General features: G+C 46.4%; 1 protein-coding gene across 2 annotated transcripts in view; it reads right to left on the reverse strand.

Annotated features, from left to right (window-relative positions):
* Nucleotides 1-3,366: 3,366 nt before the first annotated feature.
* MDGA2 (MAM domain containing glycosylphosphatidylinositol anchor 2) overlaps nucleotides 3,367-25,061 on the reverse strand; it is a 412,109-nt gene continuing 390,414 nt past the window's right edge. For both annotated transcript variants that reach the window (XM_081195650.1, XM_081195649.1), the window contains exons 13-17: nucleotides 23,742-23,897; nucleotides 18,421-18,579; nucleotides 15,064-15,194; nucleotides 9,176-9,281; nucleotides 3,367-5,458 (exon numbers count right to left, since the gene is read on the reverse strand). In XM_081195650.1, coding sequence (XP_081051776.1) covers nucleotides 5,370-5,458; nucleotides 9,176-9,281; nucleotides 15,064-15,194; nucleotides 18,421-18,579; nucleotides 23,742-23,897 — 641 coding nt within the window. In that variant the 3' untranslated portion in view covers nucleotides 3,367-5,369. The remainder of the gene's footprint in view (nucleotides 5,459-9,175; nucleotides 9,282-15,063; nucleotides 15,195-18,420; nucleotides 18,580-23,741; nucleotides 23,898-25,061) is intronic.

The raw sequence follows: 25,061 nt of genomic DNA on the forward strand, positions 1-25,061 counted from the left end.
GCACGTCTAAAGTGCGGCTTCTCCCTGTGAAAAGGAATTCCTGCGCTGACATCATGGAGAAGAGCCAGCTCATGTCCACACATGGGAAAAGGATAGGGAGTTATTTGAGGGTCAGCGTGAGTCTCATTTCTGCCTGGGGCCATAATGAATAGATGCCTTTCATTCAGCCGGGTGAGAAACGCCTCTCCCTAGTCACCTAATGGATGCCACCAGAGAGAATCTATTTGCGAGGAGTTATTGTGTCCATGAAACAAAAGGGAGCAGCTCTGGGCAAGCTTGGCTGACCTTCAGTAAAGGAGCACACCATGCAAAGTGGTAAAAGGGATCACAAAAAATAATTAGCCAGGGACCATTGGATTTTTCTTCTCTGGGGAGCCGCGGGCTCCTGTGCCAGCCTCTGGGGTAGGTCCACCTGGTGCCCGCAGAGCCAATTTAAGGTGGCTGGGCTAAGTCAGGGCAAGGGTGAAGAAAGGATAAAAAGGCACCCCGGTGTAGGGTGCCAGGGGTAGGGCAAACTGCTCAGAGGCGCATGCGCCGTATATATGGTTCATGCGCGCCTCTGCAACGTACAGTGCACACGCATGCAACGTACGTAGTACCGCCACGCATGCGCCACTGGACGGTTTGCCAACAGCACCTCTCGAGCACCATATGGATGGCGGCAGGATTCTCTGCTCGCAGCGGTGGCAGTGGCAATGGCGGTGGCTCGTGACGCCGCGTCCAGGGCAGCAGGGCAAGTCTCCCATGGGGTGCCTTCTTGTCACCCCCTCAGAGATGGCACCCAAGGCGGACTGCCCCCTTGCACCCTTCTATTTGGGGCTACCTTTGAAGGTGACCCGGAAACTACATCTAATCCAGAATGCGGAAGCTAGACTGGTGACTGGGAGCGGCCGCCAAGACCATATAACACCAGTTTTGAAAGACCTACATTGGCTCCCAGTACGATTCTGAGCACAATTCAAAGTGTTGGTGCTGACCTTTAAAACCCTAAACAGCCCAGGATACCTGAAGGAGCGTCTCCACCCCCATCGTTCTGCCCAGACACTGAGGTCCAGCTCCAAGGGCCTTCTGGCAGTTCCCTCGCTGCGAGAAGTGAGGCTACAGGGAACAAGGCAAAGGGCCTTCTTGGTAGTGGCACCCGCCCTGTGGAACGCCCTCCCACCACATATCAAAGAGAAAAGTAACTACCAAACTTTTAGAAGACATCTGAAGGCAGCCCTGTTTAGGGAAGCTTTTAATGTTTAATAGATTAATGTATTTTAATGTTTTGTTGGAAGCTGCCCAGAGTGGCTGGGGAAACCCAGCCAGATGGGTGGGGTATAAATAAATTATTATTATTATTATTATTCCTCCGCCACTGAGTCAGTGCTCCAGACAGACAGCGATGGTCCTCAGGAAGCTTCTCTCAGAGATAACCGACTTCCTTTCTCTCTCTTACGGTATGAAAATGTATTGCCCAACACAAACTTTCATCTCACATTACAAATTAATTCATCAAATGGAGGGTTCTAGGAATCACAAGCCTTTTTTCTCCCCCAAGCTCCAGCCCATCTAGGAGAAAGGAAAACTCTGATCCTCAACCTTGGCTGCCTTGTGGACATGAGTGAGAAAGGCTTCAGGAGTAAACCCCAAGGAACAAGCCATAGCCACCACCATGTAGGACATCTTCAGGAGAAGAAAAGGATAAGGAGTAAACCCTACACAAATCCAGAGTTGAGTCCCCAAGACCATTGGATCATGCCTTGTATGCCTCCTTCTGGCAACTCCTACAGCCAAGCTGGTGACAAACGTCTTGCTCTGATTTCTTTTGGATCAACTCAGTGAGACCGAGAGTGGGGTCTTGTCCAGACCTCCAGACACACTGCCCTGGTTTGCACCTCAGGGTGGTCACTACATAGAATTCATGGAATTACAGAGTTGGAAGGGACCCCAAGAGTCATGTAGTCCAGCCCCCATGCAATGCAGGAATCTCAAGTAAAGCATCCATGACAGATGGCCATCCATCCTCCACATAAAAACTTCCAAGGAACAAGAGTTCACCATCTCCCAAGGGAGTCCATTCCATTCTCACTATCTGAATGTTCTTCCTGATGTTTAGTTAGAATCTCCTTCCTTACAACTTGAAGCCCTGGGTTTGAGTCCTCCCCTCTGGAGCAGGAGAAAACAAGCTTCCTCCCTCTTCCATGGGACAGCCCTTCAGATATTTGAAGATGGCTCTCATATCTCCTCTCAGTCTCCTCTTTTCCAGGCTAAACATACCCAACTCCCTCAACACCACAGAAGGAGAAGACCAGGGGGAGGAGAGGACTTGGGGGGGGGACTAGAATGATCTTATCCAACACTATCCAATCACAGCAATTGGGGGGCGGAGCTAGACTTTGCCTAATGAGGGATGCAAGATTAGCCTAGAATGCTATGACCTCACTCAACACTCTCCAATCACAGCAAATAGGGGCGGAGCTAGACTTTACTTGATGTTCTGATTCAGAAAACGTTTGGTGCAATTGGCTGGCAATTGCTCCGCTTGTGTTTCTTTTGAATCCTGTCCCCATATATCCCATTCATTCCCATTCTTTTCTTTTTAGTTTGCTGTCTTTGTCTCAGCCTCTCCTCCACCAGTTTTGGTTCTAGTTACTAGTTAAGGTTTACTTACAGCTGAATTTAGTTTCCTGCAACTTACTATCAGTTCTCTTATTAGAACTGTGTTGTCTTGTGTGTGTGCATGTGTGTTGTGAGTACATTGCACGCAGTCCAGTACTTTTTTATTATATCAGCCAGCCACATCATTATAGTGTTTTTCTGATAATTGTTATAATTCCAGTTGCTAGGCAGCCACCAAGCAAGCAAGACAACATCCTAGTTTTGTGGCACACAATGTTATTCTCATCATCATCATCACCATCATCATCATCTAGCCACCCACACTTTGTGTAAAACATTCGCCAGCATTATTATTATTATTATTATTATTATTATTATTATTATTATTATTATTCCTGAAGCTGGGGGCCTCTGGGTGACTGGAGTGTTCAACAAACATAATCACCACTTACCAATACCTTACCTGGAAATAAGCTTTATTGAACATAGTTGTAAAATTATCTCTTTCAGTTGAATGACTGAATCATCGGCACAAACGTTTTTTTTTCTACAGATTGTTTTTTAAAATATAAAATCAAGCCTCCTCATTGTTTACCTGTGTCTCTTTGTGCTTTTTTTTGAAATATTACTGTTTTCAAATATTGAACTTTTATTTTCTTCCTTTTAATATCCGAATTATTTGCATACACGATTCCCCCCTCCCCTTTCCATCCCCAGGGTTCTGAAAGAATGGAGAATATTCGTAATAATTATAATAACTCTTGCTTAGGCAAAACTCTTTTTCTTTTTAATGAAGTCAAAAGCTGAGATAATTTAAGGAAAAAAAGGTCTTCAATTTTTTTTTCCCATTACCGACTTGTATAGAAGGGGAAATTTACAGTGTATTGGAAAAATTGGCTGATTATAAGTATGGGATGGAGCCAGGTAACTGGAAATAATTTGTACAGGTTTTATTTTTTTCTTTTATTATTATTTTTTTGTAAAAGTGATTTGCTGTCGTTGGTTTTTTTCTGTATTTTTTTTCTTAAAATTTTGCTAAAATAATAAAATAATATTTCACAATTTTGCACAAGAGTCTGATGAAAGGGCAGAGGACTTCTCTTCTCCGTGTTTTTGACATGAAACCAGGTCGGCTGGCCTGCATTTTGACGCAAAGAGTCTGTTTGCTTCCCTTCGCCCCGCTGACCTCCCCCTGCTTCCTCAGCTCGCTAAAAGTAAGGACCAATCTGGTTTTGCGCAGAGGTTAGAGTAAGAAAAACTCTGTGTTTGTGTCTCTCTCTGTGTGTGTTTGTGTCTGTGTGAACCACCTTCTTTTACAACTCCTCCAGCCAACCTCACATGGTACTCTGAAAAGCAAAGGCTGCCCCCGTTTCCCCCAGGATCAAACGGGCACCAATTTCTCACAGGCGCTACGTAGAAAGGCCATGGCTGTCGGGAAGGTCTCTGCCCGCAAGGGGCTTCCAAGTCAACCCATCTCCAGAAGCAGCTCGCTGCTTTTGCTCTTTACCATTCCTCTTCAGCGTTTACGATGGACTTTGTATTGATTGATTATTATTATTTTTTGCTCTTTAGGGGGAAAAAAAGAGAAGTTTTTTTTTTGTTTTTGCAAACGTCCCCCGAACCTGCAAGCTTCTCCCCTCCGTGATTCCGTTTCCCCACCCACCCCGCGTTTCGTTTTTCTTCTTCTCAGGCTTGTTATTGTTGAAGGCACTTGGTTTCCATGGCGTTTTAGAAAAAAAGATGGTAGTTTGGTTTCGTCACTTGGTTCAAACGGATGACTCCGGCCGGGCTTGGGAGGGGAGGGGGCGGAGCGAGGAGGAGGAGGAGGAGCAGGAGGAAAGGGGTCTCGGAGGGTGCGTGGGCCTGGGGGCAGGGGAAGATGGCGTCCGGGCATGGCGTCCGAGTGGCCGCAAGCCAACTTTGGACAGACCCGTGTCACCACCGAACGTCCGAACGTTCCCGGAGTTACGTCGATGCATGCAAAGCGAGGAGGCCGCATACCGTGGATCTAGCCTTGCCATGGGGAACTGAAACGAGAATGTCTTCAAGAAGAGCTCGGGTGCCGCTGGGTCCTCCTTCCTGAGGGCAGCGGCGAGGAAAGGGGGCCTGAAAGGGCGGCGTGGGACTCGATGCGGGGGGGAAAACCTCGTGTGGAAGGGGGAAGAACAGAAGTGCAGGCTCATCTTCTACCCTGTTTCGCAGTGAGGTGTAGGGAGTGGGCTCTCTCCTCCGTTCCCCCTTCTTCCACGCTCTCTCTTTCACGAAATCTCTCCGTTGGCAAGTCATTAGGACCTCCATGGCAACAAGCGAGCTATTCATTTGAAACAAAACAAGCCATGACTTTGTGCTTTGAACAAGGAATTCTATAGCTCTTTGACAGAGTTCTTCCAATGAATGCTGTGTACATGTGTGTATGTGTGTGTGTCTCTTTCTCTCTCTGGTTTCGTTTGTTCGTCTCTAATTAACCACAAAAGCACCTGAAGGTCTCTCTCCTTCACTTCCACGTGGAAAACTGTGGCGTCCGCAGCCCCTTTGTCGCTCCATCTCTTTTGTCTTTTATAAACTCCCAAGGCTCCCTTTTTTATATATATTTATATTTTTTTTAATGTTTGATTCTTCTTCTTCATCGTCTTCTTCTTTTTTTATTTTTTAAAAAATCGTTTTTGAGTCAGTCAGTGGAGGAATCTTTGGTAGTTTTTGTTTCTATTTTAAAATGTTCTCGTTTCCTCATGCCCACCTCGTCTGCTGTAGCCTCTGCCGGAATAAGGTCACCTCTGATGACTTAAGACAGACATGAGAAGGAAAACGGGGAAAATCCGTATATGTGGCAGAGTCCTGACTGTGCCCGAAGGTATATCTGAAGAGAGAAGGGGAAAGAGAGTTAGCAAACGTTGGAGTTAGGCAGGCCTCTGAGGATTCAGTGGACGGACAGGAGTTCTCCCTTTCCTGTTTCCAGTGCGACAGTTTTTTGCCCTCCCAAAAATCTGACCAGATTTCAGACGCATTCCTCCTAGAAAGCACATTTTCCTATGAAACTGTCCTTCCATCACTGCTAGAAGTATAGATAGGTAGCCGTGTTGGTCTGCCATAGTCAAAATAAAAAAATTCCTTCCAGTAGCACCTTAAAGACCAACTAAGTTTGTTCTGGGTATGAGCTTTCGTGTGCATGCACACTTCTTCAGATACACTGAAACAGAAGTTTCCAGATCCTTCTATATAGAGAGAAGGTGGGGAGGGGTATTACTCAGAAGGGTGGTACTTTGAGATCACCATTACTGGCCCCAACAACATCACACATACCATCTCGGGACTATTTAATTGCTCATCATCTAACATTGTGTATGCCATCAAATGCCAACAGTGTCCTTCAGCTCTCTATATTGGACAAACAGGCCAAACCTTACGCCAAAGAATAAACGGACATAAATCTGACATCAAGAATCACAAAACAGAGAAACCAGTAGGAGAACACGAAAGCTCATACCAAGAACTAACTTAGTTGGTCTTTAGGGTGCTACTGGAAGGAATTTTTTTATTTTGCTAGAAGTATAGTCTTTCAGTGCAGAATTTGCTCAATAAATTCATTATCCTCCTCCCCTTTCAATGGTATGAACTGGAGGTTCACTTGCTACCAGGGGCTCAGAGCCGAATTACCCATAGGTGCTAGGGGTGCGGGGCACCCAGGCGCTGGACTCTCAGGGACACCAGGCCAAGAGTCCAGGGCCAAGATTTGGAGTCTGGGGATTGAAGAGCCAGGCCAGCCAACAGCCGCTGCCGAGTGGAGCAGAGCCCGTCGGAGTGCCGCAGGCGTTTCTGCTGTGGGCGCTGAGGCAGCTGGTCGTCTCTGCCCTTCTGAGTGCCTGGGATAGGCGGGCTGTAGAGAGGCCCCCCAACGCACACATGCTGCTCACACGAGGTGCGCAGCTTCCCTCCCAAGCCTCTGGGGGGGTTGCTCTCCTCTTGCCTGGGAGAGAGTTGCATGACTCCGAAAAGTTCAACAACTCTGCCCCCATAAATTGGGGGTGCTGGGCAGTTTTTTGCGCCCCGGCGCCGCATATGCTAAGGACAGCCCTGAGGGGATAGACTACATGACCCTCGCAGTCCCTTCCAGCAATTCTATTTTTCCAGTTGTGCATCTTGTTCCGTAATGCCATTAACTAGAACTGTATTTTTCTCCTCCTTTCTGGCTAGTTCACCCTCATGAGCAACCCACCGCTTCAATTCAGTGTTGGCCTGAATGTCGCGTGGGGTTAATGACAAACGAGCAGCGTCCTCGGCTAAAGGGACAGAGCGGTGAGCCACTTAAATTGCGATTAAGGGGCCGCTTCCCCGTTTGCAAGTCTTCTGTTCCAAAGGAAGCAGTCAGGAGACATTAAGCCTCTTACACATTTCATGCCGTAATACGAGGAGATGTGCATGGGAGAGCGAACCGGAGAAATGGGAGCAATCTGCCGTAGCGTTTTAATGTTCTGATGCTCTGCTGAATTATAGCGCTTTAACCTGCTCAGAGACCTTAGGGTGAAGGGCAGGAAACAAACAAATAAACAAATACTGATCTTCTGCAAACTAAGGCGTAACCCATGGGTTGGCAAACTAAGGCCCAGGGGCCGGATCTGGCCCAATTGCCTTCTGGATCCAGCCCACGGACGGTCTGGGAATCGCCATGTGGATCAGCATGGGGATTCTGTTCGTTTGGGCTGCACCATTTCTCTCCCTCACATGCATTGCAGCGCTGCCTCCTCCCTCCCTCCTCCTGGCTCCTCCTTGCCCTGCCTAGAGGAGGAAGGGGGCCGGGCAAAGCTGGCTGAGCGCCATTTTGAGCAGCCCCTCTCCAGAGCCAGCCCTTTTGCACCGCTCATCATCCCTCCGCTGCCACCACCGCCAGCCCCTGCCACTCACAAGGCCCAGGTAAGCAGCCACCGGGGCTCGTCCGGTGCTGTGGAGAAGGGAGGGGAGAGTCGTGGGGGTGATTTTTTCTCCAAAATATAGTCTGCCCCCCCCCACAAGGTCTGAGGGACAGTGGACCGGCCCTCTGCGGAAAAAGTTTGCTGAACCCTGTAACCCATTGCAATTGACTCAGTGGCAGAGCATATCTAAATAGGGCCTGGATCGGGTGCAAGGGGCAAGTCCCCAAAGGGGGCGCGACACGGAGGGAGTCCGCTACAGCACCGGCACAGGGGCGCCCTCACACACCCCAGTCCAGGAGAGTGGGTGGCACAGCCTCTCTCTGCCCTTGGGTCTTGATTCACCCTGGGAAGTGGGGGGGATGCGGCTGGGCGTGCCAGGTGGGGGCAGGACACACAGAGGGGGATCTTCACCCTCCGTGCTCTCCAGCCCCCAATGCCAGCAGGGCACAAGGGGTGCCTCTGCGGGGGTTGCCTAGTTTGTGCCCCCCCCCCCAGATTGTATGCCCTGGGCTATGGCCCCCATGCCTCCCAACTACACCACTGAATTTACCTGTTCCTTAGTAGTAGCTTATATTTAGAATACACAACAAGCCCTCCTGTTGATCATGGCTTATTTATTGTGCCTTCCTCTAAGCTCATTTTTTCTTCCCATCCCAGATAAAAGCATTTATTAATTGCAGTTTCTACTCATTTATTATAGCTCATATATTTTGCTTTTTTTTTGGGTGAAACGTCAAATTTTTGCCACGTTTATTTTCAGGACCGTCGCTCTTGTCGTTTTACAATATTTTCCAGATCCTCCTGTTCATTCCCAAGGATGTAGTCTAGAAAGGGGATTCTGTAGTTATGCTTAAGGGTTCGAACTTAAACTGGCTACTGATTAGTTTCTGGGCCCAATTCAAAGTGCTGGTTTTGACCTCTAAAGCCTTAAACGGCTCAGGACCCCAATACCTCAAGGACCGCCTCTTCCCATATGAACCCACCCGGACCCTGAAATCATCTCGTGAGGCCCTCCTTCGTTTGCCTCCTCCTAGAGAGGTCCGGAGGGTGGCAGCACGAGAACAGGGCCTTCTCTGCAGTGGCTCCCCGTCTGTGGAACGCTCTCCCCAGGGAAGTTCACCTGGCGCCTTCATTATACAGCTTTAGGCGGCAGGCAAAAACGTTCCTTTTTACGCAGGCCTTTGGTTGATCTTATTGACATCCAACACCCTTTTAGAATGTGGCACTTTTTTTGGAAGGGTGTTTATTGGGTTATTGCTTTTGGTTTGATTTTATATGTTGTTGTCTTGTTGTGAACCGCCCTGAGACCTCCAGGTACAGTGGTACCTGAGGTTAAGTACTTAACTGGTTCCGGAGGTCCATACTTAACCTGAAACTGTTCTTAACCTGAAGCACCACTTTAGCTAATGGGGCCTCCTGCTGCCGCCACGCGATTTCTGTTCTTAACCTGAGGTAATATTTCTGGGTTAGCGGAGTCTGTAACCTGAAGCGTATGTAACCTGAAGCGTATGTAACCCGAGGTGCCACTGTATAGGGTGGTGTATAAGTTGAATAAAAGAAAGAGAGAACGAAAAGAACTTAGATTATTACATCCACACTGGGGCCTGGGAGCAGATTGTGGCTGAAACGCTGCTGCGAGGATGAAGGTGGGTCATAGAGGCACTTACGATTGTTCACATAGTCCTCTTTTGTGCATTCGCCTTCCACAATCGAGATGTCGTCGATGGCGATGTCGCCTTCGATACCCTTGCCACGGATCCCTTCAAAAACAACCTGCAATGAGATCACATGAGATGCACCTGAAAAAGATGATCAGTGCAGCAGGAGCAACAGAAATTGGGGATCGTGCAGGCAGAGTTGCTTCCAACAGATACAGGGCCAGTTGAATCTCCTATGGCTACCATATCTCTCCTTTCTGAATGTTCGGTACAGTGGTGCCCCGCAAGACGAATGCCTCGCAAGACGGAAAACCCACTAGACGAAAGGGTTTTCCGTTTTGGAGGTGCTTCGCAAAACAAATTTCCTATGGGCTTGCTTCACAAGACGAAAATGTCTTGCGAGTTCCTGCGGGTTTTTCCCCTCCCCCCCCTTTTCCCAAGCTGCTAAGGCGCTTATCAGCTGATCCGCTAAACAGCTTATCAGATGAACCGCTAAGCCGCTTAACAGCTGATCCGCTAAGCCCGCTAAGTCGCTAATAGCGCTAATCCGCTAAGCCGCTAATGGGCTTGCTTCGCAAGACGAAAAAACCGCAAGACGAAGAGACTCACGGAACGGATTCTTTTCGTCTTGCGAGGCACCACTGTAATCTGTTTTAAGAAGGCATCATCCACAGTTCCTTCTGTTTCTTTACATTTCTTTACTATGTACCATATGTGGTGGAAATGCAAAAAGATAAAGGAATTTTGGGACATGATCGACCATGAACTAAATTATTTTAGTTAACCTTCGCCAAAAATCCCGAAGCCTTTCTCCTAGGTATTATAGGCGTAGATATACCGAAAGATTTGAGGATGTTATTTACGTATGCAACCACAGCCGTGAGAATACTAGTAGCCCAATGTTGGAAAGGAGACACTATACAGACAAAAATGGAATGGCAGGCAAAACTGATTGAGTACGCTGAGATGGCAAGCCTAACAGGGAAAGTTAGGAACGACTGGGGAAGCCCAGCCAGATGGGTGGGGTATAAATAAATTATTATTATTATTATTATTATTATTATTATTATTATTATTATTATTATTATTATCATGACGACCAAACATTGTAAACATCTGAAATCTTTGGCAGGCTTTGAATGACTCCTGCAAGGTGACATAACCTATGCATATATTGGATAAATATAAACTAGACGTTATTCAATATGCAGTTAATATAGAAATGTAGAGGACCCACGTGGAGGGAAGCCTTAATACTTTACTATATACCGTATTTTTCCGTCTATAAGATGCCCCCATGTATATGATGTCCCCTATTTTGGGGGACTCAGATTTAAGAATATGGGGGAAGATATATCTGTGTATAAGACGCCCCTAATTTTTGACATTATTTTAAAGGGAAAAAACCTAGCCTTATACACGGAAAAATATGGTAATTTTATTTCATTTTCAACATTTAAGTATTTTTTTAACGTTTAAGTATTTTTTTCCCTTTTTATGTATATCTCTGATGGAGAATGATAATTGTGATGTATACTAAAAAATCAATAAAGATTAAATGCAAAAAAAGAAGAAGGAAAGAAGGCATCATCCAAGTCTTCAGACTGGCTTGGAGATCCATCACAGACCCCCACAGTAAGAGAACAGTTGTTTCCCTCACCTACAGTTTTTACCCATATACTCCCAATCTGCCTTCCATGCTCCAGGTCACGGATTTCTTCATAAGTGTACACATCCTTTACATGCAGTGCTACTCCTCCTCCCCCCTTCCTGTTTGGTCTATTCCTTTTGAGCAGGTTATACCCCTCAGTTTCTTACATTTTAGTCATGAGTTTTATCCCACCAGGTTTCAGTAATGCCTACCAGGTCATATTTGCCATCCTGAATTAAAAGCTCAAATTCATCTTGCTTGTTTCCCATACTCTGTGCATTATTATAGAGACAACTGAAACCATGAGACAACTGCTGTCTCTGCTCCTCTGGGTCCGAATCAGTGTCTGAGATAAGGGCAAGGAATCAATTTTGCAGCTCCAGGGACACAGCATGGGTCCTGACAGTCCTGCTTCTGTGTGTCATATTCCTCCATCACCTGGATGGGTGGTCTTCCTTCTCCCTATGGGCACCCCTCATGTCATCTGGCCCAATAGCTTGAATTGTGGATAGGTGGGGTTCAATGAGAGCCATCTTCAAATATCTCAAGGGCTGTTACGTTAAAGGTGGAGAAACCTTGTTTTCTCATGCTCCAGAGGGGAGGACCTGAATCGATGCATTCAAATAATTAGAAAAGGAGACTCACACTAAACATTAGGGAAAACTTTCTGATTGCAAGAGCTGCTTGCCATGGGATGGAGCACCTGGGAAAGTGGTAGACTCTCTTTCCTTGGAGGTTTTTAAACAGAGGTTGGGTGGCTATCTGTCAGAGATTCTTTAGCTGTGATTCCTGCAGTGTGGTGCTTGTACTAGATGTCCCTCAGGGGATCATTCCAACTCTACGATTCTATATTCTTTGTGGTTAATGCATATCTTATGGTGGTTCAGAAAAGGGCTATATCAGACTGTCAGACTGCGAGACGGCAGTGAGATCTCAGAAGGTCCTTTGGGCAAGGACTGGCACTCTTTTCATCTATACAAAACAGCACTCCAGTAATGTTAAATTCTAGTTTATACTAGGAAATGCTCTTGCTATAATTTATCCCTGCCTTAGCTGGTCATTTAGAATCAGGGATTGCTGCAAAGCATTCATAATCCCCTCTTCAGATGAGAAATGCTTCGCCGATGATATGTGGGCCTGGAAAGCATAAAATAAATCTTGGATGCACTTCAGTGTGCGAATTAACCTATAAAAAGCTTTAATTTCTGTGCTGGAGCAACAGCATTTACTGCAGACAGAGATTCACTCTGATTCACTCTACTTAAAATTAACTGGGAGGTTTACATCCCTTCCCATTTAGGCTCTGAAATGCAAAATAAAGTTTGGTTGGCCCAGGAGCTGCAAAAAAGAAAGAAAGTAATTTAAAGTTCCAGCTGTGCTGACATTTATTCGGCTTTATTTGTTCAGCATTTTCACGGCCCTAAATTTGTTTTATGCTGTAAAATAAGAAAAGGAGGGGCAGGGGAACCAGGGAGGCAGGAAACTCCAGGAGCGAATGGACAAGTTGAATGATTCCACTGAAACAGATTCTCGCTAGTCCTGTTCATGGGGAAAGTAAGAAGGACAGGGCATTGGAGTTAGCAATGAGTTGTGCAAAAGCTATTTACATCACAGATGCATCCGGGGTTGGGGGTTTTCAGTGTGTGTGGGGGGGTTATCTTGGGAATGGCAAAGTTCTTGGGGTACACTGCATAGACTAGAACCCCATGGGACTCACATTCACTATCTCCCTGCCCTCTCTATACTTGTAAGCAGTTTCCCTCTTGGTCTGAATGTCCCCCTGTCAGTATTCATTGTGGTTTTCATTCTGCAAATGACACACAATTGATTATTGCCTCTCCCCTCTGCAATTTGCATTGTGTTTCCTTTGCATTGAAATGAATGGGGTGGACCAGCCTAATAGTTGCACAACTGATGGCGTAATTAATCATGGGAAATAAGGCCACAGGCGAGAGAGCAAGGTGGAAAAGAGCAGGTTTGTCAGAAGCCGAATCGCAGCAGAGTGGAAACAGAGCGGCACGCAGGAAATATGTCTCAGAATAGAAATCAGTGCTGTATTACTCTATATCCCTAGTTGCAATTCAGTTCTAACCATGGCTGCTGAGATGCAAGCCCCACTGAGTTTGAGGTATCTATGAAAAGGCAACATGGCTGTGAGTGCGCCACAGGGACAACTTGAATTTCATTGGATGCCCCTCAAAAGCAGCCAAATCTTCATTTCCTCTGCAACGTGTGAAATCCAGCATCGTAGCTCTGGCAGGTGCATTAACACAAAAGGATCAATTTTGTTCATCAGCCAAGAGCAAGAAACCAGAACGGATCTATTCAGCCACCTGACCCATTTCAGGAAGCATCTGCCAATCATCTGCAGATGCTCCAGACCTTCAGACCTTTTCAGATGCATATGCAAGAGGGGAGAGAATGCTTTGCCTGGCAATATAAAGTCCAATATTGATGCTTAATCAGCAATGTCATCATATGCAAAAAATAAAATAAAAATGCTTTGATCAGCAACCCAAACGAAGAGATGAGTAACACATTATAATAATGGAACTACTGGACGACTGTGAATGTTGGACCTCAATCACCATCTGCCAGTTCAGAAGACTCTGAATTTCATCCATCTTTGGACGTTACATCTAAGACCAGGAGCCTGAGTCTCCTGTGCCCATGACTGTCCCAAAGGAAGATGTGTCATTCCACATTTGAGCTTCAGCACCCAGGAATGTCCTCCTAACTTGGGTGGCTATTTAGACACAGACAGTGCAACCCCATTACTCAGAAGGAAGCCCCACCAATGGTGAATCAACTAACTCAGGAGAAGATAAGGAGGGTCCAGAAGAAGGATTGGGCCAAAGGGAGCCCATCTAGTCTGCAGCCTGATCACATAGGGACCAAGCAGGTGTCCATGGGAAGCCTGCCAGAAGGACCTGAGTGCGAGATCACTCCTCCATGCCTTATTCCCAGCAATTGGTATTCAGAGCTCCCTGGGAAGTGGGTAGGCTTGTAGCAGACGGCTATGGGGATTTACTAATATGATGGCCATCTGTCAGGGTTGCTTGAGCTGAGATTCCTGCATTGCAGGGGGTTGGACTAGATGACCCCTGGGGACCCTTCCAAATCTATAGTTCTATGATATGTGATTCCTGCATTGCAGGGGGAGTTGCTGGATTAGATGACCCGCAGGTCCCTTCCAACTCCTCAGTCCTATGATTCTAGAGTACCTTTCGTCCAAGGTTCTCAGGGCAGATTACATTCAAGTCAATAATCTCACGGGCTGCTTTTGGCGATAATCAGATTGGAGCTTCGGTTTGTTAAATTGGAGGAAAGAACTGAAACACTTGCAAAATCTCAGTGGGATCCCTGTGTCTCTAGCACAGGGGTCCCCAAACTAAGGCCAGCGGGCCAGATAAGGCCCGAGGGACTCGTTTATCAGGCCCGCAGAGACCCCCACCACCCGCTGCCCACTCTTACCGGCGCTGCGCTGCACGGCTGCCCACTTCCGGGTCGGAGGAGCACCGGAAATAGCTTGTGCGCATGTGCAAGTGTTGTACGCATGCGCAAGCATTATTTAGCATTATTTTCGGTCACATCCAGGTCAGAGGAGGCCCGTGCACATGCACACAAGCGATTTCCAGTGCTCCTCCGACCCGGAAGTGCACTGGAAATAGTGTGTGCGCACACGTATGGGCATGCGCTCCCCCACCCTCCAGCCCGCTGTGCGATCAGCGCTGGAGACACTGCCCCGAGGCGCGGTAAGTTTGCTGACCCCTGTTCTAGCACTTGCAATATGAGACATCCAAAGCTCAGTCTAGTTATGGGTGACGATTCCTGCCTGGAGATTTTTCTCTTTTGTTCCACCCTGTTTTGGATCCTGCCCCCCAAACCCCAAAAAACTTCAAAACACTGAAAGCGATTTATGAGCTTTTTGCTGGCAGTGTGCTTGCTCCCATGAGTGCACATTCATGCATAACAGATTTTTTTAAAAAATATGTTAGAGGAACCTCCTTGCTGCTATGAACTGCTGCTATGTTTTTCTTTGCAGTATAATTGTGATCGTTTTTATTGCGTTTCGTATAATTTTTGTTGGGATTGAGTGGAATTGTGCAAACCTTAGGCACGTTGCTTGTGCTTTGTGCATGACAGGTCGGTTTTTATAAAGCAGGAAGCCAAGAAAACGTGGGTTGAATGTGAGACTACGGCTCATTGTCCCTCCTTTCCTCCTCCTCTAAGACAACCATCTTACCTGAAACGAAGTGTTTGGGTGTATATTCACTCGGGCCTGAGACCAATGCTGCCCTTTGTTGCCGCTCGATGACCAGAAGGGGTTTTCTATGGAAGCCTGATTCTTTAACCGCAGGTAGACATTCAAGGTTCCTTTGGGGGGGAAGCAAACACACACAGCAGAAGGCAAAGGTTAGGAGGTTGTGAGATGTTGGGTGATGGGATGCCGCAAGAGAAACCTGAAATGGGCCGCTGAGCCAGAGCTCTTGAATCACAGACTCGCAGAATCACAGATGGGACCCCCAGAGGCATCTAGTCCAACCCTATGCAATGCAGAAATCTCAACACACAGTTCTCCTCATCCAATCTGAAACCACACCACACCCTGCTTAGCTTCGCAAATGCATCAGCAGTGATTTGAAGACATGTAAGAAGACGCCTGCTTCTTGGGAGAAAAGCAGTGACAAACCTAGACAGCATCTTAAAAAGAAGACATCACCTTGCCGACAAATGCCCTATAGTTCAAGCTATGGTTTCCCCAGTAGTGATGTATGGAAGTGAGAGCTGGACCATAAAGAAGGCTGATCGCCAAAGAATGGATGCTTTTGAATTCTGGTGCTGGAGGAGACTCTTGAGAGTCCCATGGACTGCAAGGAGATCAAACCTCTCCATTCTGAAGGAAATCAGCCCTGAGTGCTCACTGGAAGGATAGATCCTGAAGCTGAGGCTCCAATACTTTGGCCACCTCATGAGAAGAGAAGACTCCCTGGAAAAGACCCTGATGTTGGGAAAGATGGAGGGCACAAGGAGAAGGGGACGACAGAGGACGAGATGGTGGGACAGTGTTCTCAAGCTACCAGCATGAGTTTGACCAAACTGCAGGAGGCAGTGGAAGACAGGAGTGCCTGGCGTGCTCTGGTCCGGGGAGTCACGAAGAGTCAGACATGACTAAACAACTAAACAACAACAACAGCACCTGCCTTATTCAGACCTCAAACCTCCGAGGGCACTTGGTGAAGGCCTCAGAAGCTTGTTCCAACTGACTTGGTGACTTTACGGAAGAGTAACCCCAGAGAAGTTTGAAAGGAGCTTATCCCCCAAACTCGTGTCTGCCCGGCGAGGCCTTTCATTCCCGCTCTAATAAGGAGCAGAGCTTTCATGCATATGGATGTTGCCAGGCAGCCCCGTTTGATCTCCGCAAAGAGCTTAAGAAGGTTTTAAGACGCTGGGGCGCTCGGACAAATGGCGCTCGAGATGCTCAGGCTCCCAGATCTTTTCCCCAGACTCAGGGGGGAACCTTTTGTACGGCAGATGTCGATTCATCTCAGCAAGCTCCCTGCCCTCTTCCAGATCCATTACCCTAATTTAACAGTCTCCAAAATCCCTTGGAACAGATTCCGGCTGGAAGATTTTTGATGACGAATAATCCCAGGCAGCGATGAAAGACGGAGGCAGTCAGTAGGCCAAGACTTGCAATGTGGGCACTGGCAGAAGGAATCCACAGCCAGACCCGTGGCTTCATGTCCCAGAAAGAGGTGCAGGGAGTGCTTTTCATGCCCGAGGGCCATATTCGTATCTGGGTGACCTTCTGAAGGCTACCTGCTACTTGTGCCCAGCAGGGCCAGAGGCTGGGTCTGGTTTGGAGACTCCAGCTGGTGCAGAATGTTGATGGGTTGCTGATGAACACAGCACACCGTGGTTAAAACAGCTGCACCAGTTGCACATCCAGTACAGACCTGGGTTCGAAGTCCTTGGATTAATTCCCAAAGCCCGGAACAATTTATGTCCGGGGTCTCTCAGGGATCGACTGAACTCTTCAATCCCAACTCGATCTCTGAGATCATCTGCACGAGTTTTGTTGGTCATTCCCTGAGCTGGAGAGGCTCACTTGGTAGCAATAAGAAACTAGTCCAGTCCTGTGGAACTCCCTGCCACTGTGCCTTCTGTGCCAGCTTTTAAATGCCTGCTGAAAACCTTTCTATTTTGCCAGGTAGTTATGAATACAACCTTCACTCAGTAGTTGACTGATGCCAGATTTTAACTCTTTATATGGTTTCTATTGTACTTTTGTTGTAAACAGCTTTGATATATACACATCTATTTAATGATGCAGCAGTACAGATTTTTTTATATAAATAAAATAACATAAAATAAATCTGCACAACTTCCTTTCAACTCTACGCTTCTGTGATCCTATGATCTAACGGCTGAGATGTAATGGGATGTCTGGGAACATTAAGAATAAAGGCTGGCCGTGGTGAGAGACAATGGACCTCCCTGGGGCATTTGGCTAAGCCAGAGCTCTCTTCCACCAACTTCTCCACGTCTGAATTCTCTCCGGAGGTCAAGCAAGAGATGTTGAAAAGGGCAAGGCCAGTAGCAATGTTTGCTAAGCAGTCTCAGCTCATCCCCAAAGACCAGGCGCTGGAGATGAAGGACAGAATAAAGGTCAAAGGTAGGGGAGAAGAGGAGAGGAGGAGAGGAATCTTCCCTGCCCAGAGAACATTCAACATCAATCAGAAGATCTGGGCAAACGTATCTCGTGACAGCAGTGAAATTAACACGAGTGGCAGAATCAGCTCACCTATGTGTTATTTAACTTATATGCAGAATTCATCATGCAAAAGGCTGGACTGGATGAATCCCAAACTGGAATTAAGATTGCCGGAAGAAATATCAACAACCTCAGTTATGCAAATGACACAGTTTTGATGGCAGAAAGTGAGGAGGAATTAAAGAACCTTTTATTGAGGGTGAAAGAGGAGAGCGCAAAATATGGTCTGAAGCTCAACATTAAAAAAACGAAGATCATGGCCACTGGTCCCATCACCTCCTGGCAAATAGAAGGGGAAGAAATGGAGGCAGTGAGAGATTTTACTTTCTTGGGCTCCATGATCACTGCAGATGGTGACAGCAGTCACGAAATTAAAAGACGCCTGCTTCTTGGGAGAAAAGCAATGACAAACCTAGACAGCATCTTAAAAAGCAGAGACATCACCTTGCCAACAAAGGTCCGTATAGTTAAAGCTATGGTTTTCCCAGTAGTGATGTATGGAAGTGAGAGCTGGACCATAAAGAAGGCTGATCGCCAAAGAATTGATTCTTTTGAATTCTGGTGCTGGAGGAGACTCTTGAGAGTCCCATGGACTGCAAGAAGATCCAACCTCTCCATTCTGAAGGAAATCAGCCCTGAGTGCTCACTGGAAGGACAGATCCTGAAGCTGAGGCTCCAAGACTTTGGCCACCTCATGAGAAGAGAAGACCCCCTGGAAAAGACCCTGATGTTGGAAAGATGGTTGGACAGTGTTATAGAAGATACCAGCATGAGTTTGACCAAACTGTGGGAGGCAGTTTAACACGAGCGGCAGAATCAGCTCACCTATGTGTTGTCCGTACATGTTGTAATAGAAGCTGAAGCAGTATGCTGTGTTGGTGGCTCCGTAGGGGTTTTTGGGGGGGATGCTGAAAAGAGGACTAGTCAGTCTGGCCCGGTCTCCTTCCTTCCTGGGACTGGAGGCTTCAATGTACATGAAGAACCCTGCAAAGAGGAAACAGCAAGGTCAAGAGGCAAGATGACAGCAGCCAACCGAACCCACGAAATTAGATTCTCCTTCTGCCCAGGCTGTAGACCATAATAATAATAATATTTTTTTATTTATACCCCACCCTCCCCAGCCAAGACTGGGCTCAGGGCAGCTAACAACCAATAATAAAAACAAGTTGATTAAAATACGATTTAAAAAGTTTAAATTCCAACATTAAAACATTAGGATGCAGCCTCTTCACAGGAGGAGAAAGGAAAAAGAAAGAGGGGGAGGGAATCAAACTGATTCTAAGCCAAAGGCCAGGTGGAACATCTCTGTCTTACAGGCCCTGTGGAAAGAAATCAGATCCCGCAGGGCCCTGGTCTCATGAGGCAGAGCGTTCCACCAGGCCGGGGCCAGCGTTGAAAAGGCCCTGCTCTGGTTGAGGCTGACTTCCTTAGGGCCCGGGACCTCTAGGGTGTTGCTATATATGGACCTTAAGGTCCTCCGTGGGGCATACCAGGAGAGGCGGTCTCGTAGGTACGAGGGTCCTAGGCCGTGAATGGCTTTAAAGGTCAAAACCAGCACCTTGAACCTGACCCTGTACTCCACCGGGAGCCAGTGCAACTGGTAAAGCACTGGGTGAATATGCTCCCATGGCAGAGACCCCGTGAGGAGCCTCGTTGCAGCATTCTGCACCCGCTGGAGTTTCTGGGACAGCTTCAAGGGCAGCCCCGCGTAGAGCGAATTACAGTAGTCAAGCCTGGAGGTGACTGTTGCGTGGATCATAAGCAGGTAAATCAGCGGTTCCCAAACTTTTTGGGGGGCCACCGCCTTTTTGCTTCCATAAAGTCATCCCAGTGCCCCCCTTCCCTATAAAAAGCATTATTCAGAATAGCTCTTTGCATGACCCACAAAGGAAGCTGGCAATGCAATGGAATTCAAAACGGTAGCAATCAATTGCACATACATTCAAAATCCAGTCGAAACTATTCAGTTTAATTCAGGCTTTCTCAAACTTGGGTCTCCAGCTGCTTTTGGACTACAATTCCCATCATCCCTGACCACTGGTCCTGTTAGCTAGGCATGATGGGAGTTGTGGTCCAAAAACAGCAGGAGACCCAAGTTTGGGAAACTCTGGTTGAATTGATTTAACAAAACTGATGAATTTGATCCAGTGTTACCAGCTTTCCAAGGCCTGAAAGAGACTCCACCAGGCAAGGCCTCCTTCCCCACCCTCCAGTCTCTGCTTCTCAATTTGTATTGTATTATTTTATGCACTGTGGCTGGCTGTTGTTTTATTGATTGCAGTTTTGAAATTATTTATTGCAATTTATTTATTTATTGTAATTTATTTATTTATAGTGGGTTTCTCTTTAATTTTTATATGCTGATATTATTATTCTACACTATTCTAATGATTGTTGAATGTTGCTTTATTTGACGTAGGTTGCTTATTTTAAAGCTATGTTTTATTATCACATTTTTTGTATCGCATTAGATTGTTATAAGGTGCACATTCTTTGTTTCTTCAGCTTGTAAGCCGCCTTGAGTATTGTAAGATAGAAAGGCGGTATACAAATTAAAAGTGATGATGATGATTTAGCAAGGGTCTTAGAGGCCACATTTAACAACTACAGTGGTACCTCAGGTTACATACGCTTCAGGTTACAGACTCCGCTAACCCAGAAATAGTGCTTCAGGTTAAGAACTTTGCTTCAGGATGAGAACAGAAATCATGCAGCGGTGCGGCAGCAGTGGGAGGCCGCATCAGCTAAAGTGGTGCTTCAGGTTAAGAACAGTTTCAGGTTAAGAACGGACCTCCGGAACGAATTAAGTACTTCATAGAATCATAGAATCATAGAGTTGGAAGAGACCACAAGGGCCATCGAGTCCAACCCCCTGCCAAGCAGGAAACACCATCAGAGCACTCCTGACATATGGTTGTCAAGCCTCTGCTTAAAGACCTCCAAAGTACGAGACTCCACCACACTCCTTGGCAGCAAATTCCACTGTCGAACAGCTCTTACTATCAGGAAGTTCTTCCTAATGTTTAGGTGGAATCTTCTTTCTTGTAGTTTGGATCCATTGCTCCGTGTCCGCTTCTCTGGAGCAGCAGAAAACAACCTTTCTCCCTCCTCTATGTGACATCCTTTTATATATTTGAACATGGCTATCATATCACCCCTTAACCTCCTCTTCTCCAGGCTAAACATGCCCAGCTCCCTTAGCCGTTCCTCATAAGGCATCGTTTCCAGGCCTTTGACCATTTTGGTTGCTCTCCTCTGGACACGTTCCAGTTTGTCAGTGTCCTTCTTGAACTGTGGTGCCCAGAACTGGACACAGTACTCCAGGTGTGGTCTGACCAGAGCAGAATACAGTGGCACTATTACTTCCCTTGATCTAGATGCTATACTCCTATTGATGCAGCCCAGAATTGCATTGGCTTTTTTAGCTGCCGCGTCACACTGTTGGCTCATGTCAAGTTTGTGGTCAACCAAGACTCCTAGATCCTTTTCACATGTACTGCTCTCAAGCCAGGTGTCACCCATCTTGTATTTGTGCCTCTCATTTTTTTTGCCCAAGTGCAATACTTTACTTTCTCCCTGTTAAAATTCATTTTGTTTGTTTTTGCCCAGTTCTCTAATCTGTCAAGGTCGTTTTGAAGTGTGATCCTGTCCTCTGGGGTGTTAGCCACCCCTCCCAGTTTGGTGTCATCTGCAAATTTGATCAGGATGCCCTTGAGTCCATCATCCAAGTCGTTGATAAAGATGTTAAATAAGACCGGGCCCAAGACAAAACCCTGTGGCACCCCACTAGTCACTCTTCTCCAGGATGAAGAGGAACCATTGATGAGCACCCTTTGGGTTCGGTCAGTCAGCCAGTTACAAATCCACTGAGTGGTAGCATAGTCAAGACCGCATTTTACCAGCTTCTTTACAAGAATATCATGGGGCACCTTGTCAAATGCCTTACTGAAATCAAGGTAGGCTATATCCACTGAGTTCCCTTCATCTACCAGGCTTGTAATTCTGTCAAAAAATGAGATCAGGTTAGTCTGACATGACTTATTTTTCAGAAATCCATGCTGACTATTGGTGATCACAGCATTCCTTTCTAGGTGCTCACAGACTGTTTGCTTAATGATCTGCTCCAGAATCTTCCCTGCTATTGATGTCAGACTGACTGGGCGGTAATTATTTGGGTCCTCTCTTTTCCCCTTTTTGAAAATAGGGACAACATTTGCCCTCCTCCAGTCTGCCGGGACTTCGCCTGTTCTCCAGGAATTCTCAAAGATGACTGCCAGTGGTTCTGAGAGCACATCTGCCAGTTCTTTTAATACTCTTGGATGCAGTTCATCTGGCCCTGGAGACTTGAATACATCTAAACTAGCCAAATATTCTTGTACTGTCTCCTTAGTTATTCTGGGCTGTGTTTCCTTTGCTGAATCATTTGCTCCAAATTCTTCAGGTCGGGCATTGTTTTCCTTATCGGAGAAGACTGAGGCAAAGAAGGCATTGAGGAGTTCAGCCCTTTCTGTGTCCCCTGTTTGCATTTCACCATCTTCTCCTCTGAGTGACCCCACTGTTTCTTTGTTCTTCCTTTTGCTACGAACATACCCATAAAAGCCTTTTTTGTTGCTTTTAACCTCTCTAGCAAGCCTGAGTTCATTCTGTGCTTTAGCTTTTCTGACTTTGTGTCTACACGTGCTGGCTATTTGTTTGAATTCCTCTTTGGTGGTTTCCCCCCTTTTCCATTTTTACTTTACTTAACCTGAGGTACCACTGTATGTCAATTTTCGATAAATTCTTAACATGATGGGTGAGCATGAAATGACGCCAGATTCCCAATGTCTAGTTTAGAGTCACTTAGCAGGAGTTTTAAATTGCCACTTCCAGGGTCCCCTTGTTACCCCCTCATCTCTCAGGTCCCAAAGGCCAATTGCAACTTCCTATGAATGTGCAATCAGGACATATTATTTTTTTTTTTAAAAAAATAATGTTTATTAAAGTTTCACAAACAGTAAAAAGTTCCAAAATTTAAACATAAGAGAACCTACAAAAATAGAAATATGCAACGACCAAACACATAAAAAATACACAATAAAATAAAAAAAGAAAACAGTTAACAAAAGAAGAGAAGGAAAAAGAGAGGAAAAACCCCCGAAAAGCAAAACAGAAAATAAGTTAGTATTTTCATATCTTAAACTTCATTCCTCACACCTCCCTTTTTGTATTCCAGTTCAAAATATTTAATTCAGCAAGTCCTTACCCTCTAGCATTTATCCTCACCCAAAATATTAACCTATTATCAATATCAATTATCCAATTGTCAATCCCTATTTACATTTTCTTAGAAATCTTTTTACCAATACCACTTATTGTCCATCAGACATCGTTTTAGCATATTAGACTTAAAAGTTCCTGGCTCAAATGGTAGCATCCTTCCCAGAGATGTCCAGCACATAAGATAACCTCAAGGTTAGATTACTGCAATATGTTATATGTAGGGCTGCCCCTGAAGACGGTTCGGAAACTTCAGCTGGTGCAGAATTCAATGGCCAGGTTGCTCACCAGAGCAAGACGGTTTGAGGCCCCTCTTCGTTTCCCTCCTCCTCGAGAGGCCCGGAGGGTGGCAGCACGAGAACAGGGCCTTCTCTGCAGTGGCTCCCTGTCTGTGCAATGCTCTCCCCAGGGAAGTTCGCCTGGCGCCTTCATTATACACCTTTAGGCGCCAGGCAAAAGGGTTCCTTTTTAACCAGGCCTTTGGTTGATCTTATTGACATCCAACACTCTTTTAGAATGTGGCACTTTTTTGGGAAGGGTGTTTATTGGGTTATTGATTTTGGTTTGATTTTATATGTTGTTGTCTTGTTGTGAACCACCCTGAGACCTCCAGGTATAGGGCGATATAGAAATAAAATAAAATAAATAAAATAAAATAAATATGCTCAAGGGACACGTTCCCTTAGTGTCTCTCCCAACAGAGTTCATCACCCAGGGTACCCAAGACGTTACAAGAAGAAGAAGAAGAAGAAGAGTTTGGATTTGATATCCCGCCTTTCACTCCCTTTAAGGAGTCTCAAAGCGGCTAACATTCTCAAATGGAAGAGTGAAGGAGTTCTTGTGTTTGGTCAAAAGCCAACCTGAGCTTTAGGCCGAGATATGAACTTTACCTTCCTTGGATCCTGACCGGTCAGCGCTGGGCCCTGTGTTTGGGGTGTACTTGGTGTCCCGGAGGATAATGTTTTGCCTCGTCCAGTCAAAGTTGTCCTTCTCGTCTTGGGTGAACAAACAAATGTTGCCGTCTTCAAAGCCGCAGTGGAATTCTCCTGCCAACAGACGGACACCGCATTCGCATGAAAAAAAGAGGATTTCAACCACCGTGTAGCGTTTGGAGCTCATCTTCTCAAGAAGGCTGAATGTGGACAACCCTGAGACAAGGCTCCACTTTGGACCTTAGCCCTGGCAACCTCTAGGAGTAGACAGCCTGGGAGGTCAAGCAAAGCCTTTGCCTGCATGCAGGAACACAGAAAACGGGCATGCCCAACTCCCAAGAGACTGCGATCTACTCCCACTATAAAAAAAATGGCATTAGATTGACCAAAGTTGTTGAGCTTTCCAACAATTGATTGTTGTTGGGCAATCAATCTGGTTCATGCAGTCGACCAGGATCGATCAGGGGCACCCAGCGATCAACCGGTAGATCGCAATCGACCGGTTGGACATGCCTGATGTAGAAAATTTCTTGGTGGGGGCAGGAAGGAGCAGCGGTGGAAGGAAGTGGGGCATGGGGTGGAGGTTGTAAAGCAGAGCAGAACATCCCTAGGTAGGTTTAGCTGAAAATTCGTCCGAATAATAATAACAACAACAACAACAACAACAACAACAACAACAACAACAACAATAACAATAATAATAATTTATTATTTATACCCCGCCCATCTGGCTGGGCTTCCCCAGCCACTCTGGGCGGCTTCCAAAAGAATATTAAAATACTATAATACATCAAACATTAAAAGCTTCCCGAAACAGGGCTGCCTTCAGATGTCTTCTAAAAGTCTGGTAGTTGTTGTTCTCTTTGACATGTGATGGGAGGGTGTTGCACAGGGAGGGCGCCACTACCGAGAAGGCCCTCTGCCTAGTTCCCTGTAACTTGGCTTCTCGCAGTGAGGGAACTGCCAGAAGGCCCTTGGTGCTGGACCTCAGTGTCCGGGTAGAACGATGGGGGGGGGGGGGAGAGACGCTCCTTCAGATATACTGGACCAAGGCCGTTTAGGGCTTTAAAGGTCAGCACCAACACTTTGAATTGTGCTCGGAAACGTACTGGGAGCCAATGTAGGTCTTTCAAGACCGGTGTTATATGGTCTCGGCGGCCGCTCCCAGTCACCAGTCTAGCTGCCGCATTCTGGATTAGTTGTAGTTTCCGCGTCACCTTCAAAGGTAGCCCCACGTAGAGAGCATTGCAGTAGTCCAAGCGGGAGATAACCAGAGCA

Source organism: Podarcis bocagei (genome assembly GCF_964188305.1).
Source record: "Podarcis bocagei genome assembly, chromosome: 1".
Lineage (NCBI taxonomy): Eukaryota > Metazoa > Chordata > Lepidosauria > Squamata > Lacertidae > Podarcis > Podarcis bocagei.